Source organism: Anopheles merus, chromosome 2R, assembly GCF_017562075.2.
Source record: "Anopheles merus strain MAF chromosome 2R, AmerM5.1, whole genome shotgun sequence".
NCBI lineage: Eukaryota > Metazoa > Arthropoda > Insecta > Diptera > Culicidae > Anopheles > Anopheles merus.
Genome location: NC_054082.1, coordinates 20064308 through 20080247, shown reverse-complemented (window position 1 = coordinate 20080247; position 15940 = coordinate 20064308). Strand labels below are relative to the sequence as shown.

The 15940-nt window shown below is 48.6% G+C and overlaps 1 protein-coding gene across 3 annotated transcripts in view; it reads right to left on the bottom strand.

Moving 5' to 3' along the window:
* LOC121603435 (cadherin-99C) overlaps nt 1–15940 on the bottom strand; it is a 148082-nt gene that overhangs the window by 106363 nt on the left and 25779 nt on the right. For 2 of the 3 annotated variants that reach the window (XM_041932112.1, XM_041932113.1), the window contains exon 2: nt 6688–7402. In XM_041932112.1, coding sequence (XP_041788046.1) covers nt 6688–6690 — 3 coding nt within the window. In that variant the 5' untranslated portion in view covers nt 6691–7402. Of the gene's footprint in view, nt 1–6687; nt 7403–7896; nt 7986–15940 lie in introns of those variants that run through there. The other variant, XM_041932114.1, reaches the window with a different exon arrangement.

The following is a 15940-nucleotide window of genomic DNA, read 5'->3' as shown; positions in this document are numbered from 1 at the left end:
TGTCATTTTTGAGTAACGTAACGAGCGGCGAAGATAATCGCGATCGAAGATCGCTGCTAGCGGGAAACAAAATATCGCACACAAACGGAAAGCAAAGCCCGAAAAGAAAAACTACAACCGCTCGTCGTTGCTCGTTCCGTTCGACCTGATTAGGGATTGGAAATGCGCGCGATATATACGCCCCGATCAGTTGGACAGGACAGTTTTCCACGCCTTGCTAAACGACTGGAAACAAACGAATGGCAAAAAAAACTCCCCATCGCTTAATTCGAACAACCGTACAAATCCGTCGCCGTCCCTTCTTGTCGTAGGGCCGATCAGGTTTGCTCAGCTTGTGTGTTTTTTGTCTGTTTTTTTTTTGTTTGTTTACAGGGTTTGCGTTTTCCCCCGTGTGCCATGTTTTACATTTCCAACATGCACCCAGCGATGCTGGCCCCGTGCGCAACGAGCAAATGCCGTGGGTTGACAACGGTGCGGATAAGAAAAGCTCGTTGCACTGGTAAATGCAACCGGACCCGAACACTCGCTTCTACGACCACATGGGGAAGAGAAGCATCGTGCTGTGCGATGAAATTTATTATTTCTATTAAAAATACTTCCCGACGCTACCCGGGTACAGCGGAAGGAGCGGAAACATTTTGTTTCCACCCTAAGCCGAGAGGGAAAAGGCTAATCGCGCCCGAACGCGGTTACAGTTTGTAGCAAAACTCATAACCTCGGCCGCAGCCAGAAAAACACAATCACGCGCGCGTATGGTCATGTGGAAAGTTGTCCTCGGTTCTCTTACGCTTTTGGGCGAGAAACGGCCCCCTCCAATTGTCCACACACATACACACTTTCTTCCGTGGTAGCGTGCGGCGGAAGGCAAAAGTGAATTACGTTCCGGTCGCAGATGTCTTCACATCCTCTGCCGATGACGGGGACAGATTCCGTTCTTTCGGTACCGTCGGACACACGAGACGAGATGTGTCACGAAGTTCAAAGGGTAACAGAGACGAGGGGGGCCAGCCAACCGGGCAAGTTGCACGCTCCGCAGATCCGAGCGGGTAGATTATGGGCCGGCTTTCGCAAATGGATGGAACGCCGTGCGCGCTTGGGAGTTGTTTATAGTTGGAACTGTCAGTTTGCGGAGAAAACAGCAACAAACACACGGCGGACACAAAACGCCGCCGGAGCGTCTTATCGGAGCATTTGCAGCAGCACAATGAAATGTGTTTATTCGCACACAACGTACAAACAATCGTACGCGAAGGTGCCGCGGTGCGCGGATATGTTTCCTTGTTTAAATGGAAGGGTGGCGAGGGAAACACCCCGAGCAAAATATGGCACACCATGCTGTACAAACTAGTTGATGTTGCTGCATCCGGAAACGAAACCCTTAAATTGCAAACGGATGGAGTTCTACAAGCTTTAAGAGAAGGTTTTTGTATTACTTGCGGTTTGAAATTTGGAGACGTACATTATGCCAATACTGTGCAATTTGACGTGCCTTGGCTACTTGCTAAACTATCCCAAAGAGTGCAATGTCAGCTTCATCAAGATTAGCATTAACCAATGGTATTATTAACATTAACTTTGAAAAAGGGAATTATAACCCCATATGTTCCTTCCACTCACTTAACAAAGGCAAAACGACATTGTACGGTGAGAATTTGTAACAAATCTGAACTTGTTTCTTCTCCCCCATACTGGGGGCACGGTGCAGCGATTGGAGATGCATTTTCGTTTTACTTGCACCCTTCCAAAAAACAGTAACAACAGAGGAAGAAAATGCATTCCATGCTTCCGGGGAACGGAAACTAGGTCAGCCTGAAAGCTCAGGTTCCATTCCCTTTTTCCATCTTGACCGAGTAGATTTACTAGATTTTCAAGCCGAAGAGAGACGTTTTACGAGCCAGGGAGTGCGTGCTTTTCTGGGTAGCTGGTAGCTTTTCTTGGGCGTGGCACGCAAATAAGGGGCTCCAACATACACACACCACCACCATCACCACCACCAGCTTCCAGATTGAACCGCAACACTCATTTCCATCAACTGGGTCACTCGGGCACCCAGTCCCGGCCGTCGCTGTGCAAGTAGGAAATAGTTCTCAAAGACTTTCCCCCTTCTCATCCATGTTAAGAGGAAATCAAAACAAGCAGACAAAAATGTGTGATAAAACTTAATTGAAACATCTTGCTTCCCGTCGTTTATTGGGGAGGAATTTCACGTGGATGTTTTGAAGATTTCACATCATCCTGCCTTCTTTCGAGCCACGCTTTCGTAAGTTAGCTTTCCGTTAGGGGTTTCCGTCCATCAAAAGCTGACACATGCAAAGTGTGCCCTCACGCAAACTTCATACAATACTTATGGGAACGCAGCATAATCAAAAATTGAAACAAGCCATAGCTGCGGGAGCAAAAAATAAGCAAAAATGAGGCAAAAACTCGCCAATACTAAGTGGGATTTTTCGGTATCTTCACCAACGAGAACACTCTACTGCCAGTGCCTTTTTCCTCGCCTCATGTTACAGGAAACAGGAAAATTAACCGTAAAGATAATCGCACCGAGAATAGAGGAAGCAACATACGCACAGGAACCGAAATACGCGGCCCGCGGCTTAAACACAAGGCAAGTGAAATAACACGATAAGAGAAATAATCGTAAATTAACGTGCCAGGGAGCATGGGCTCTCGTCGCCCTCGGACAGGAACCGACAATAGCGAAAAAAAAAACTTCACCCAAAAATTGGCACACACATCTACGCTTCGTACACGATTCGTTTTGCCCAATACGCGAACCGGTAACCAAGGTAACGCAAACGAAAGTTCTTTGCCGCGTTTTCGTGCCGATCGAGATCGCATCGAAATGCTTGTTTTAGCGCGAGACCAAGATCGATCTGCGTCCCAAAAAAAGTAAAAGGCTTCCCAAATTTCAAATGAAGAGCGAGAGAGGGAAATAAAAACGAACGAAAACGCGATTAACAGTGATGAAAACGTTAAATGGTCAAAACCTTTTTTTCGTTTGTTAATAGAGTCGAAAATTGAACCACTCGGCTGGTGGGCTGCCGTCAAAGCGTTGCGATTCGATCGACTAATGGTTATTCCCGTGCGGCACTGTGTTGCTGTGTTGCCCCTCCCGACAGCCTCGACGCGTTTGTGTCTAATATGTTACCGCACATCGATCCGATCGTCCCGATGCTTAGGCCGCCGCCGGTTAAACCCATGGAACCACCTGTGTGGGAATTGTATTTGACCAGTTTTCCATATAATTGCAGCACTTGCCGCGTGTGGCGCGCACTCCTAGCTTCGCTTTTTTGGGGAGCTGAGCAAACAACGGCGCATTAAACTATGACGAAATAGAAAATGAGCTTGTTTGGGTTGGTGTGCTGTTTTTTTCTCTCTTTTTAACAATCCATCGGCAATCGACAATTAAACGTTTTGTAGCTTGGGTGTTGTTTCTCATGCACACACTCAGGGGGAAGCAAATACTACAGACCGTTTAGCGCAGCATGCAGCTATACCGCGAAACAATAGGGCCAGCGTGTCGAGTGTTGGAGAAGATTCACTTGGCATTACCTCGCCAGCAGCCGGCTGAATTAGGTCGATTAATACTAGCTATTGCCACCTATGAAATCACAGTTACCAAAGCTTGTTTGGGAAATGTAAAACAGAGCATGAATTTTGCAATATTTTTCAACCATTTCCACTCAGCAACTCTAGCTAATAAAATCAGTTCACGAAGCTGCAACAAATACTGCCCCTAATTGATACCATGAAGGATTCTGTTCCCTTGTTACAGTGCCCTTTTTTCCATTCTCAATCCCCAAGCAGCAAATGTGCAAATGCTGTTACATTACTAAAAGAATAGCGGACGACCCAGCTGCTCATGTACACGACCATTAGACCGGCCCTACCCATCGTTTCTCATCGCTCGTGCCGCTAAATATAGAGAATCCTAATAAAACATGCGCACCATAAACCGCGTGAACCAATTAGATGATTCAGGCCGGACAGCAACGGCACTCGCGGGCGATAGATACAGTTGCAGTGCAACAGCACATACTTGCATCCTTCTGGTTTCAAGAGTGCCCATCACAGTACGATGGACGGACGCAAGCATTTTAGCACCAATGGCCCCACCATCCCGCTCGATAGTGTTGGCGTGGCGGGACCGCTGTGCCTTTATGTGCATGTGCACTACGCATGCGATCCATATTTTATTCAATAGACATAGCCATCGTCTCTTACCACTGCTCGTAATTTATAATTTATGGACTTTTACCCACCGCCCTGTAAGGGGGGTGCTCTTGTGGCGCGAAGAAAGCGTTCGAATTAGCTTTGTTCACTGCTCGTCCACTCGTTCAGGTGTGGTAAGGTTAACGGAGCAATTGCGGAGCTAAAGTAGAGTGCAGTGCGCACAATACACACACCCACAAGTCTTGCCTGGGTCATTTTGCCCGTCGACAGGATCGTTCTACTTGTCGTCATCAGTGCGAGGCACTCCTTTGGTTTAATCAATAACAAAAATCGCTGTATCGCTCGCTTTCAATACCGCGTTGCATGTTTGGTTACTATAAATTAGCCTACAACCACCGACGAGATTGTCTGCCTTCTCTGGTCCGGTCTTGCTGGCGTAGGTCTGATTGTACTAATTGAAAGCGCGTCTCTTCACTGTGAATCATTCAGGCGGAAAATGCGGAATGCTAATGCTACCCTTCCCACAACACAACACACAGGCCATTGATGCACCACTGATCCATCAACCTGCCGCATCCTAAACACGGCCAAAACATCAAACGATGCCGTTCGATGCTTGTGCACGGTAACACGAACATCAACAAGCTTACAATCAACTTAAAAAAAACTTACAAGGCGACGATGGCCGCTGAAACCACTGAAACCCCCGTGCCAGTGCTTAATTAAATCGCTCATTGTCAAAACATTTAGAGAAGTGCAATTGAATAGAAAAGGCCAAAGGAGGAGCATGCGAGTAGGAGAGGAGGCATCCTCTCCAGGATCTGTTAACATCAAGCTCTAACAGAGGCGGATTACAGCATTTCTGTGTCGACTCGACTCGAGTTCAGCCGTCAGCGTTGTAATGGCACAAGCGCTCGGATTGACAGCGAACGAGTGGTTCGTTTGATTGGGGTTTTATTTAATGGAGCGGTATAGCGGGCGATGGGAGAAACATTCCTGACCTTTCGTTTGCTAGATCATCATGTCCCTATTCAAAGCAGTGTGTGTGTGCGAGTGTGTCTAGACGAGGAGTTTGATCATCTGCATGACGGTGCTATTTTCTAGCGCTGGCTAGGAATTTCTTCCAACACCCCAGACGCACCAAAGAAGTGGCAAAAAGGTATGCGAACCCAAACCGCAGACCAAATCAAATTTACGAGATCCTTGCACGTAGAACGGGTGTGAGTGAGAAATTAAAATTTTGGGACTATCGCCACGGGAAGATCACAAACCCCAAAGAATTGGGACCGAAACCGTTTCGGATCGAGCGGGGACTCTAATCAAACGCACGCTGTGCGATGAACCGCGCCTCCCCTAGACCGTAACATACTTTTTGTTTGGATCCTTTTGGATCGCATATCATGGAGAGCAGGAGGAGAAGATCTAAAACTACCACAAAGACCAACACACACACAAACACTTTAAATCCTAAACATGCGCCCGAAAGCATGTTGGTACATTAATTTATTGGCTTCAGGCCGTTCGCTCACGCTGTTCGCAGCCTGTTGGGAGTTTGGGGATTTCCAGGTTTAAAGCTTTCGGTGCGTTCCTTTTCCAGCAGGATGCATTTTGTTCCGATTAAGGCTTGCTTTGCTGTTTTCTCTGAAAAGCGCCCAAAGTGGGAATGAATAGTGGCGGTGCGAGAATCAAGCGCCGTAAGATTTATGCCCCATCTGATAAAGGCATTTCGTTTCGTTTCACCTTCGTTGCTGTTACTGTACAGGCGGATTGGGAATGAAATTTATGGACGGCAACTAGGGCTTACCCACGAAAGAAAGAAAAAACAAACCCAAACAAAACAAAACATAAAACAAAACAAGCACTCCCAGGCGGGTCCAATCCCTCGGCAGCTGCGTAAGATTAAGCGAATCATTTGTTTAACGCTGTTAGAAGGGCTGCTGCGAGCGTCCGAGCGACCGAGCGCTGCCCGTTATCAAACGAAACTGATCACATCCACCGAACCGAGACCGAGGATCAGATTGGAATTGGAGATGTTTTAATTCAAGTGCACAAATCATAAAGCGGGGAGGAATTATTAATGTAACAGAGCGTAGCGCTGCCATCTAGAACATGTGTTCGTTTCGTTTTCCCCATCTGGGCGACCGCAAGCACCGTAATAAATCTTCGCATCGCTTATGTGTGCTACAAATTAGGCGCGGTATTCTTGGGTTTGCGCAAGAAGTACGCCGCCCAAAGATTCCTAAACTACGCCCTCACTTGCTTCTCCACTGCTAACCGGGATTAGCGGTAAAACATTCCCGGCTCTATATCCATTTCCATCAAATCTCGGCGCGCGATAACGCGCGCGCGATTGAGTGATTTACAGAATGGTTAGCATTTTTCGGAGAGGGAGACTAAGCCCTCGCAACAGATTTTACCACTAACAGGCATTCAACTCGAACGATTTTATTACGTGTTTTTTTTGTTGCAGAAAAAGGGGAAATCGAAAAAAAAATCGATCAAAACACTTACCATACTTCTTCTCGAACGCTCGAGCGAGTGCTGATTGAGTTTTGCCGGTAGCGACCGGGCCCGGGTTCGCAAATCAGTTTGCACCAATCTTCGCGCAAGCAGCCGGTGCTGCACTCACTCGCCCCAGTAACAAAGTAGTAAGCGGTCGTCCCTTCGCTGACGGCTGGCCGGATAATGGAAATCCGCTAATCAACGTGCAAAGGCAACCATTCGGCCGGGCGTACTGGAAGCGCACCGATCGGCCGAGATCAGCCCCCGCTTTTCGATGCTGGCCCGGGACGGGCGTGATGATAATGATTTAAAAACAGTCCCAGATCGGGTGCGCGAGATTAAAGCTGGGTCCGTCGCGATGCCGCTGATGGTAGAAATGGCAGCTGAATGCTGATGCTGCGCCCCCGGTTTTGTTGCTGATATTAACGCCGCTTCCCTTTCAGGCTGGTATCGTTCTGACGTCCTTCCGTAGGTTACACACACACACACACACTGCAACACACAGACAAACACATACACACACACACACACGATCCGTTCGTTCTCACACGCGATTGCTCGGCACTTTGGCACGGCCCCGTTGCACTCACTCACTGACTCACAATAATGACAGGCCGGGTGGTGGTGATCGCTTCTGAATGCATCGCCCGCGATGACGATAACGACGATGCGGGGCGATCCATTTAAGTTGGTCGAAGATGCACTGCACTGTGAACGTATTTCACTGTGGAAGGTAAGAAAGTGGAAATAGAAAATGAAGGAAATGTGTATACAAATATACAACAGAAGAAAAAAAAATCAGCATTGGAATACACTCGTCACAATGTGTGTTGTTGCACAGGTTGATTAGTCAACTATTATCACTTGGCCGAGGTGGCAGAGCATCCACCAAACGATGGAGATGATCACACGGACACGGTGGGAGACGCGTGGGGATGGAAATCTCAAAATTACACTTTATCGTTAGCACTTTATCATGTGACAGCGGGATGGTAATTATCATTAATCTTGCAGCATCCCGCAGTAGTACGCGCCTAGTGAGCTCGTTAGCGTTGGCGTTGAAAAAGCAGAGCAAGCCCGGCCAGGTTGTGTAGGCCGCAAACAGCTAACGAGATTCTAGCGTTAGTAAAAAGGCCGCTAAACGCCACACTTTTGCACACGCTGGACAATGAATTCTGAAGAATTTCGCGTATAATTTTCGTTGCATCATCATGCCACCTTCGCGTCCAACGATAACACACGGTGTTGTTGCTCAACCGAAGCCGCAGTGAGGTGAACGGTATCTCGTTGCCTCGCCAAAACAAAAATCAGGACCAATCTGAAACGAAAGCAGTAGAGGGGGGGAAATAAGTTAATATATTAAAGTAGCATAAACCAGCGCCGACGGACGGCAAGCGTGTAAAGTGATGCATGGTTATAGGTTACGGTGGCAGATAATTTGCCGCATTATGTAGCGTGCAACTACAGCATACTAGGCCCCCTTACACGATATTGCACAGTGATGCAGTGGGATGCATGGGGCAAAATGGGCATGTGAAGGACTTTTCTTTGTATAATAAGGTTGCAGTCATTTTAAACATTCTATTCCGATACGAACACGTTTTATCTGTCGATCGTTGGATACAGTACAACACTACAGCTTTATATAAATTCGTCTGACATTGGTACTTTTGCTTTAATTTCCAATATTTTACAAGTTTGGATTAGGCAAACTAAAATACCTCTTTTCACGAAAATCATTGAAATACACTGGATTTTATCCTGATTTCGATCCTTTAGTTGCTTCAGCTTTCCTTTAAACATTCGCAGACGTTCCCTTCCATGGCCATTTTGCCCCAACTACCCTTAACAGATGCCATATATGCTACGTAAAACGTGAACTAAAACTATCGCTACGCAGATCTGCCGCCGGTGTGCGTCCAGCATCACGGGCAATGCTTCACTGTCGCCACCAACGTCATATACCTCGGGCCAAGATCCAACCCCAGCCCAGGATGGTGGAAACAGTGTGTAGCGAATGGGAATAAAATGATTTCCCATTTTTATTGCAGTCCAACCGGATCGGCCCGTACTGGAGCGCCATCGTGCACCATAGTGTTGCAGCCTGCTCCGGGGGGGATGCAGATAAGAGAACCAATAATTAAGTCATATGTTAGCCGCCGAAACCGAACCGCAAGGCACCGTTTTGCACGACCAACGCGATGCAAGCCTATGCGTGCAGCCCCCAAACAACGACGACGACGACGGCGATGCCCATCAATCAGTGCATCAGCGATGGTTGTAAATTTTACTCACCCTTCCCCACACTCCCATTTCCACCTATGTTGCACAGGTGCACTTTGACACTCGGAATCCGCATACGCCCGCCCCAGCTTGGTGGAGCAGCAGCAGTGGAAACTCCCGGGCGATACCCAACATTCTTCTCCCGTCGCTGTCTTTCGCGAATTAAATTGGCTATTTGGAGCAACATGTTGTTGTTCGTGCACCGAACAGCATCGTGGTGCGGGGGGAGCGTAGCAGGAGCTGCTGACAACGACATCGTGGTGGAATTTTGCCTGCCACCGTGCTACGGATGAAGTTTTTAAGGTCCGGCGCAACTGGAATGAACCGGCCACTCCTAATGGGAGGCGCTCGTGGTTTTGATTCTGGACATGCAGCGGCATGCATACATTGGAGGGGGGAAGGGGCAGGCTGTCTCGTATGCCTCGCAAAGCATAACGAGAGAGAGAGAGAGAGAGAGAGAGAGAGAGAGAGAGAGAGAGAGAGAGAGAGAGAGAGAGAGAGAGAGAGAGAGAGAGAGAGACATTGCAGACGCGGACACGACACCGTGGTCGTCGTCCAAACTGTGGTCGTAAAAGTGCACAGCCTACCGGGTTGTGGCGTTAAGGCGATGCAGCCGGGATAATCAGCTCCAAACTGGTAGCAAAACAGTCGTCGCTACACGCCGGAATGCAACAGCATAAAATGCATTTTATTGCTTGCAAATAAAACATCCAATATGCTCGGACATCAAACAATGCCGTTAATTAGGCGTGATGAGTGTTCTTCTGTTTTGTATGTGCAGACTTTGGAGTGGAAAAATCATATATAAAATTCAATCAGGAATTTTACTCGATTTCGATCAAGCTGTAGAAAATAATTTATATTTCCCCCTCTTTTTTACCCACTGTGCCGCTGAAAAGGTTAGTTTATCAGTTCTCGACCCGGTGATCTGGGCAAACGGTCGAGCGTGTTCTAGGTTCGTGCCCAGGAGAAGCTGGCTGGAACACACGACACATACACACACACACACACGAACGACGCTCGGCTGGGTGTGCTGCTTCAGGTCCGGTTAGCCTCCATCTCCGCGATCTCTCCACGGTGGAAGTGATCAGAATGTGTATGTTTTGCATTGGCAAACCCACAGCCAGCCTACGCTCACCTGCCCAGCAGCTGCCCCGGCCAGCAGGCACAATCGTGTGCGCAGGGCAAGTGCAACACACCCGGTCCCAAACCGACAGAGAACCAAACCGTAAAGGGCTGCCAGAGGAAGGATACAATACAACAACAAAAATCACTCCATTCCACCAGCTTTTCGATTCTGTTCTCCCACTCCACACCGCTTCTGGCGAGCGGGCGGACGGTTTTGCATTGATCATCCGAAAATCCCGGAGACCCCGGCCACACGATTTCAATGGCATACGCTTGCCTGGGCGAAGGGTGCATTGAACATGCGCTCAACAATTCGTTACCATGGCGGTTACCGTGGCGGCTGCAACCTTTTCCGATCCACCCGCGTGGCGTTCCGACAAGCCCGCGAGATCAGGATATCAGGGTATGGGGCAATAAATTATGGTGAGGTTTTGAGCGGAGGAGCTTTTTCCATAAGCAGTGTGTATGTGTGTGTCTGTTGTACAGGAATGCACCTGTACGGTCGTAGCTGGAGTAGCAAGTCGAACCTACGTTTTTGCCATGCATTTGGCACAATATGCATCTTATCAGCAGCGCATCTCGGCAGAGAAGGTGCCGCAGTTTATCGAGGGCATTGCAAATAAATTTCCAATTTTGCGACACAACCTTTGCCAATGCAGCTAATCGGTGAAAGAGGGAAAAAAAAGACATGTAGAGAGTACATCAAAGGGTCGCACGTTGCGGTGACCTATTGACATTCAAACCGATCACGTACGTAACGGAATACGTCTCCAGAAGTGAATCAAAGTCGCCTTCAAAGGAAGCAGAAAATGCCACTTCCCGAGCGGCTCGATCGTGTGCAGCAAAGGAAATGTGACACCTTCGTGCCATCGCAATGCGCGGCCGCCAAGTGGTAATCCTATTTTGCGGCAAGGGTACAGCACCGATGGTTGCCTGCACTTCCCTACTAAGCGAGGAATGCTGGCAGTGGACGGATGTGCCTGTTTGCCTGTACGTTTTGCGGATCGTTTGCCAGAGGAAGTTGAGGGCCCTGGGCGAAACTAGATCCGCTTGTGGTTTTTGGCGGCGACCGATACGAGCAGCGTCACAACCAATTGGCGCAGTTTCCGTCCCAGTAGCGGCGTTCGGTCGTCCGTGGCGGTATGCGAACGACGCGCAAAAGCCGTGCACCCGTGCAGAAGTCGTAGAAGTGATGGAGAGTACTTGAAATTCCTTTCGAGCAGCTTTAAACCTCGGGCTCTCTTTCCCACTGTATACTGTTGCTAGCACGGATGTTAAATTTGGCGGGGGCCCCATCAACGGGCAAGTATAATTACACACTGGCACAGTACATCATCGCTTGTTGCACACAGCACAACATGCTGCTAATTATGTTCTACCATTTATCATACTTAATTTCTGCCGGCGGTATGGCAAGATATCCTACCTGCACACACACACGTACATACACGTGAACGTGAACGCTTAAGCAAAAGGTCAGGGCGATCGGACACACAGGAAGCAATCGATGGTAGAATTTACTAAAACCAAAAAAAAACTACACCAACAAAGAGAAAACAGAAAACCCACCCAAAGGAATAGAAAACTAGGCGGTGGGACGAGGGCACTGTTTTCGGCTCACCTCCTCCATCCACCCACTTTAGCGGTATAAAAAGGAGCTTTGGCGAAAAAATTGATTTCAGCTGGCAATTTTCCTACATAAATTACATCCATAAATCATGCACCGCCATCATGAAAACGCCACCCATTCGCCAGTGGTGTTGAAGTTGTTGAAGTCGCGCATACGCCCCGCGTTCCATCGGGTGGGCTGCCGGTTTCTCTGGTGGACCCACACACACACATTAGATACCAAAGGGAAAGCAATGAAGGGACATCTGGGGGTAGAATTTTTCCAGGCAATAAAAATTACCATTACCATAGATCACTGCGGGACGGCCCCTAAGATCACTAAGCCCTGCGAAGTTGGTGTCATCCCCCCGGAATTGTCAGTGTGTATGTGTGTATGTGGCGCACACATCCCAGAAAACTGGGAAGACACACATTAGTGGTTTGTTGCTGAACACACACACATGTAGAGGTCTCTCGCTTCGCTCACGTTCCAGTGGATTGGTGGCGGTAGCGGGTTTCGGTTCGCAGTTCGCCGACGGATCGAGTTCCACGACTCCTCCGGGGAAGGATCCGGTTGCAGCAGACACCCATCCGACCACGCCGAAGACGTCTGCGACGACGACGACGTCAGGGGCGAAAGAATCCGGAATCTGTATCTGGTGATAGCGTAATGAACACCTACACACGATCGAGTTGAAGGATCCGTTTCGCTCCGTCCGCAAACGAGAAAACGGGAAGCAAAGCAGGCAACTCCAAAGACTTTGGCGGCCCCAGACGAGGAACCTGCCGCGAAGAGCCGGCCCCGTTCTAGTACCGTTGCCCTTCCAATTACACTTTCCACCTTGTCCTTCCCCCTAACCTGATCTGGTCGTTCAAGCGAATCGAGATGTATAATGCCAAAGGAGCAGCGCGCTACCATCGCTTCTTCGCCCGTGCTGCCCGCACACACACTGATTCATCGCATCCCGAGCCAGCAGCAGCAGCAGCAGCAGCAACGTGATGATCGCTGGCCGAGTAGCAGAATGTCCCGTAGAAAACCTCTCCTACCCCTCCACCAAAGAGGTAGATTATCATTCTTTACTTTATTATGTACCTTTCGTTTGCCCGGTTTTTCGCGGGACACATCAGCCGCCGCCGCCGCGTGTGGTTCGTGGGTTCCTCTTCTGCATCCTTGTTTCGTTTCGTGCAACAAGATTAGCAATTTGAATACAGCAAGATACAGACACACACACATAAGGAGCTGATGGACAGTGTTTCTTAATCCCATCCGCACAGGCTGGTGGGATTCACGACACGCATACGGAGGGGTTGCGGCCAAGTGCGCAAATCCTCCGAGTGGGTGGTGTAGTACCCAAGATCTGTGTTCTTTGCGATCGCGATGAACGCAAATCGCGCGCTTCTGCGTGCGAGAAGAGGCACGGCGGAGACTCTCCTCGCCTTCTCCAACCCCTGTAGATCTGCGATTCGAAAGAGACACATTTAAACTAGATCTTCCCGCTCAGAGCTCATTTCGTATTCACACATGACCGGTTGATTAATCTCCATTTTTCGTTTCTTCTTTGCTTGCTGTTGCGAATGGATTTCGTTTTCCACCGTTTCGTTTTGAAAAGGGGTTCCTTGGGCTCGAACGGGGCAGTCACCTGCTGCCAATCGGGTTCCCTTGCTTCTTACCCTCGCAGGCACGCACGCACGGGACAGACACCGACAGCAATTCACCCCGTCGCGCGACCATTGCTACCATTTGTTTTAACGTCAGCTTATGTATTTACGACATTTCCTAGAATTGAAGCACCTTCCCGGGGGCGTTGGCGCGAAAGATCGGTAGATTGGAATGATTTCTTACCGGTTCCGTCCGTGGGGTGTAGCATTCGTGCAAACTTCTGATTTTCCCAAATACAACGCGTGTGGAGTTTGTCTTCATTTCCGCAAGGGTATCTCCTGGCTACGCCAAACGTTCCCATAGCATGTACAGATCCGAAACAAAACCAAACAAGAACGTAAAGATCTTGTGCGGTACACTAACCCTTTACTTCTCTGCGCATCATGACTCGGATGTAATTTGGTGTGGTTCGGTCCAGCGATTGAGAATGGGGTGAGTCTGCTGCTGCTTCCACGAATTAATCCCTTCGAGCCGCGTTCAATGCTCCACAACATCGGATAGGAAAGAACATATCCCAGCTGACTGATCGATGTTTTTGAGCGGGTTCACGGTGGAGCGCACATGATTCGCAAACCGACACCGATTTACGCCCGTTCCCCGCTTTCGCCTTTTACCGTTTAATTTGTTCCCCGAGCTTGGGTTTTTTTTTTTGGGCAGAGTTGCAGGTACGATCAATCGATTGGTTGCGCGCAGACTCATCGGATTTGATTTATGGTCACCGAATCCTTTTTCAACTCAATTGATTATCTCGGTACAGTGCGGGGGTTTTGGGCGGGCTGGGTGGACTAGCAGGAAAATAATGATCGGGTGGTGGGATTCTTTTTTTCTGTACAAAAAAAACTGATACCGGTTCATTAATCTTCTGAATGGATCAATTATGATTATGAAAAAGGGTAGACATTTAGGCACTAATATTTCTCTTTTTAGAGCGATTTTGGAGGCAGATGATGTGTATTTTGGCAGGAACGTAAAATTTTCTATATACTCGACATTGTGAATGCTTTCGAGAATGATCGTGACGAAAGCAAACAAACGGCAACGATGCGTGACTTCTCAGCTCTGGTTTCAATTGTCACGGTGCACAACACACACACACACACACACACACACACACACAGGGCAGTCAAGGTGTCACTTTTGGTAGCAGTATGTTAAGTGGAAGGCATTTTTCCATCGTTCTGCCCTCGCTAACGTCTTACCTAAACAAACCCATACGTAACGGGTTGCGTCATGTTGGTGTATTCTTGCTTTTTGGGAAAATAAAATGTCAAGCCAAAAGGGCCAATGGGAAAACACGGATATAGAAAAATGTGTATTATTTTATCTACTTCTAGCCTGGCGAACATCCGAGCATATTGCATGGAGGTGTATGAGCAAAGCAATTGTATTGGCAGCCCTTTCCTTAAAAGTCTAACAATGTTCTCTGATAATAGATTGTACAACTATTCAGTTATCAAACATTCAAATTGAACATTCAAACATGGGTCTCAGCATCCTTCTAATGAACTCTAGCCAAAAGCAGAAACCTTACCGCCCAAAAGGAAGTGCGTGTGTGCATAGTGCATGTGTTCCCGCGGGTCCTGCCATACAGTGATTTCCCTCCTGACAGCACTGATAAATCGCTTCATTGTCACGCCTTTCCGCAACTCAGTTGGAGCGTGCAACAAACAAACATACACACACACGGTCGGTCGCTGTCAAACACGGAGTCAACCTACAGCGTGAAGCTGGAGAGATGCATTGGTGAAAGTTGTGCCCAAACGACCGCGTGCGGATCACCTCCGCCATGCAGGATCCCCGCGCAAAACCTAGATGGGGCTCACGTTTCGGTCGCATTTGTTCGCGTTTGCCTAGGCATCAGCGGCGGCGGGGCTCGTGCGGGATCGCGCACATTCCACCGGCATCGGCTGCGAACCGTTCGAGGGAATATAATAATAATTGACACAACATTAATAATATTATTTTCTAATTTCTTCACCCGCCACCCGTGCGCGGCGCAAAACCTGGGAGATGGCGAAGACGGAATTCTTCCGCTTTCTGCACGATAGCCACGGACACACAAGATTCGTGAGCGTGTGCCGTAAACTCACATACGGAACGTCCGGTCTCTCCACGCGGTCTCCTCCGCAATGTTGCGTAGCAATATCCCGCACACAAATCCAAGATACATTTCTTCATAATCTTTCCCTTGGCTTTTCGCTTAGTTTGTGGTAGTGGCTGTGGCGGGAATGCTTTCGATTAACGGGCTGGTGGTAACGGCTCAGCCCACCAACCAGTCAGCACCATCGCCAGGCTGATAGTCGCGGCCAGAAAATGCAATGCATCTCGAAGCTTTGGATTAGTGCTCTCGGTAAATAGTTGAAGATGAAAATTTATAGCTTTCAGCACCGAACGTTACGTTACGGCCGTTTCGGGTCGTTAAGGAGTAAGGGAGTGTATGGGGCACACTCTCTGCGACACTGTTTTGAGATAGCCGAACAACGTGCACGGAACGTGACGTGATTTCACCCGTCGCAGTGAATCACACACACACACACACTGCGTAGGATGATCGATCGTGTCGCCCGATGCCCTCGAGATCCT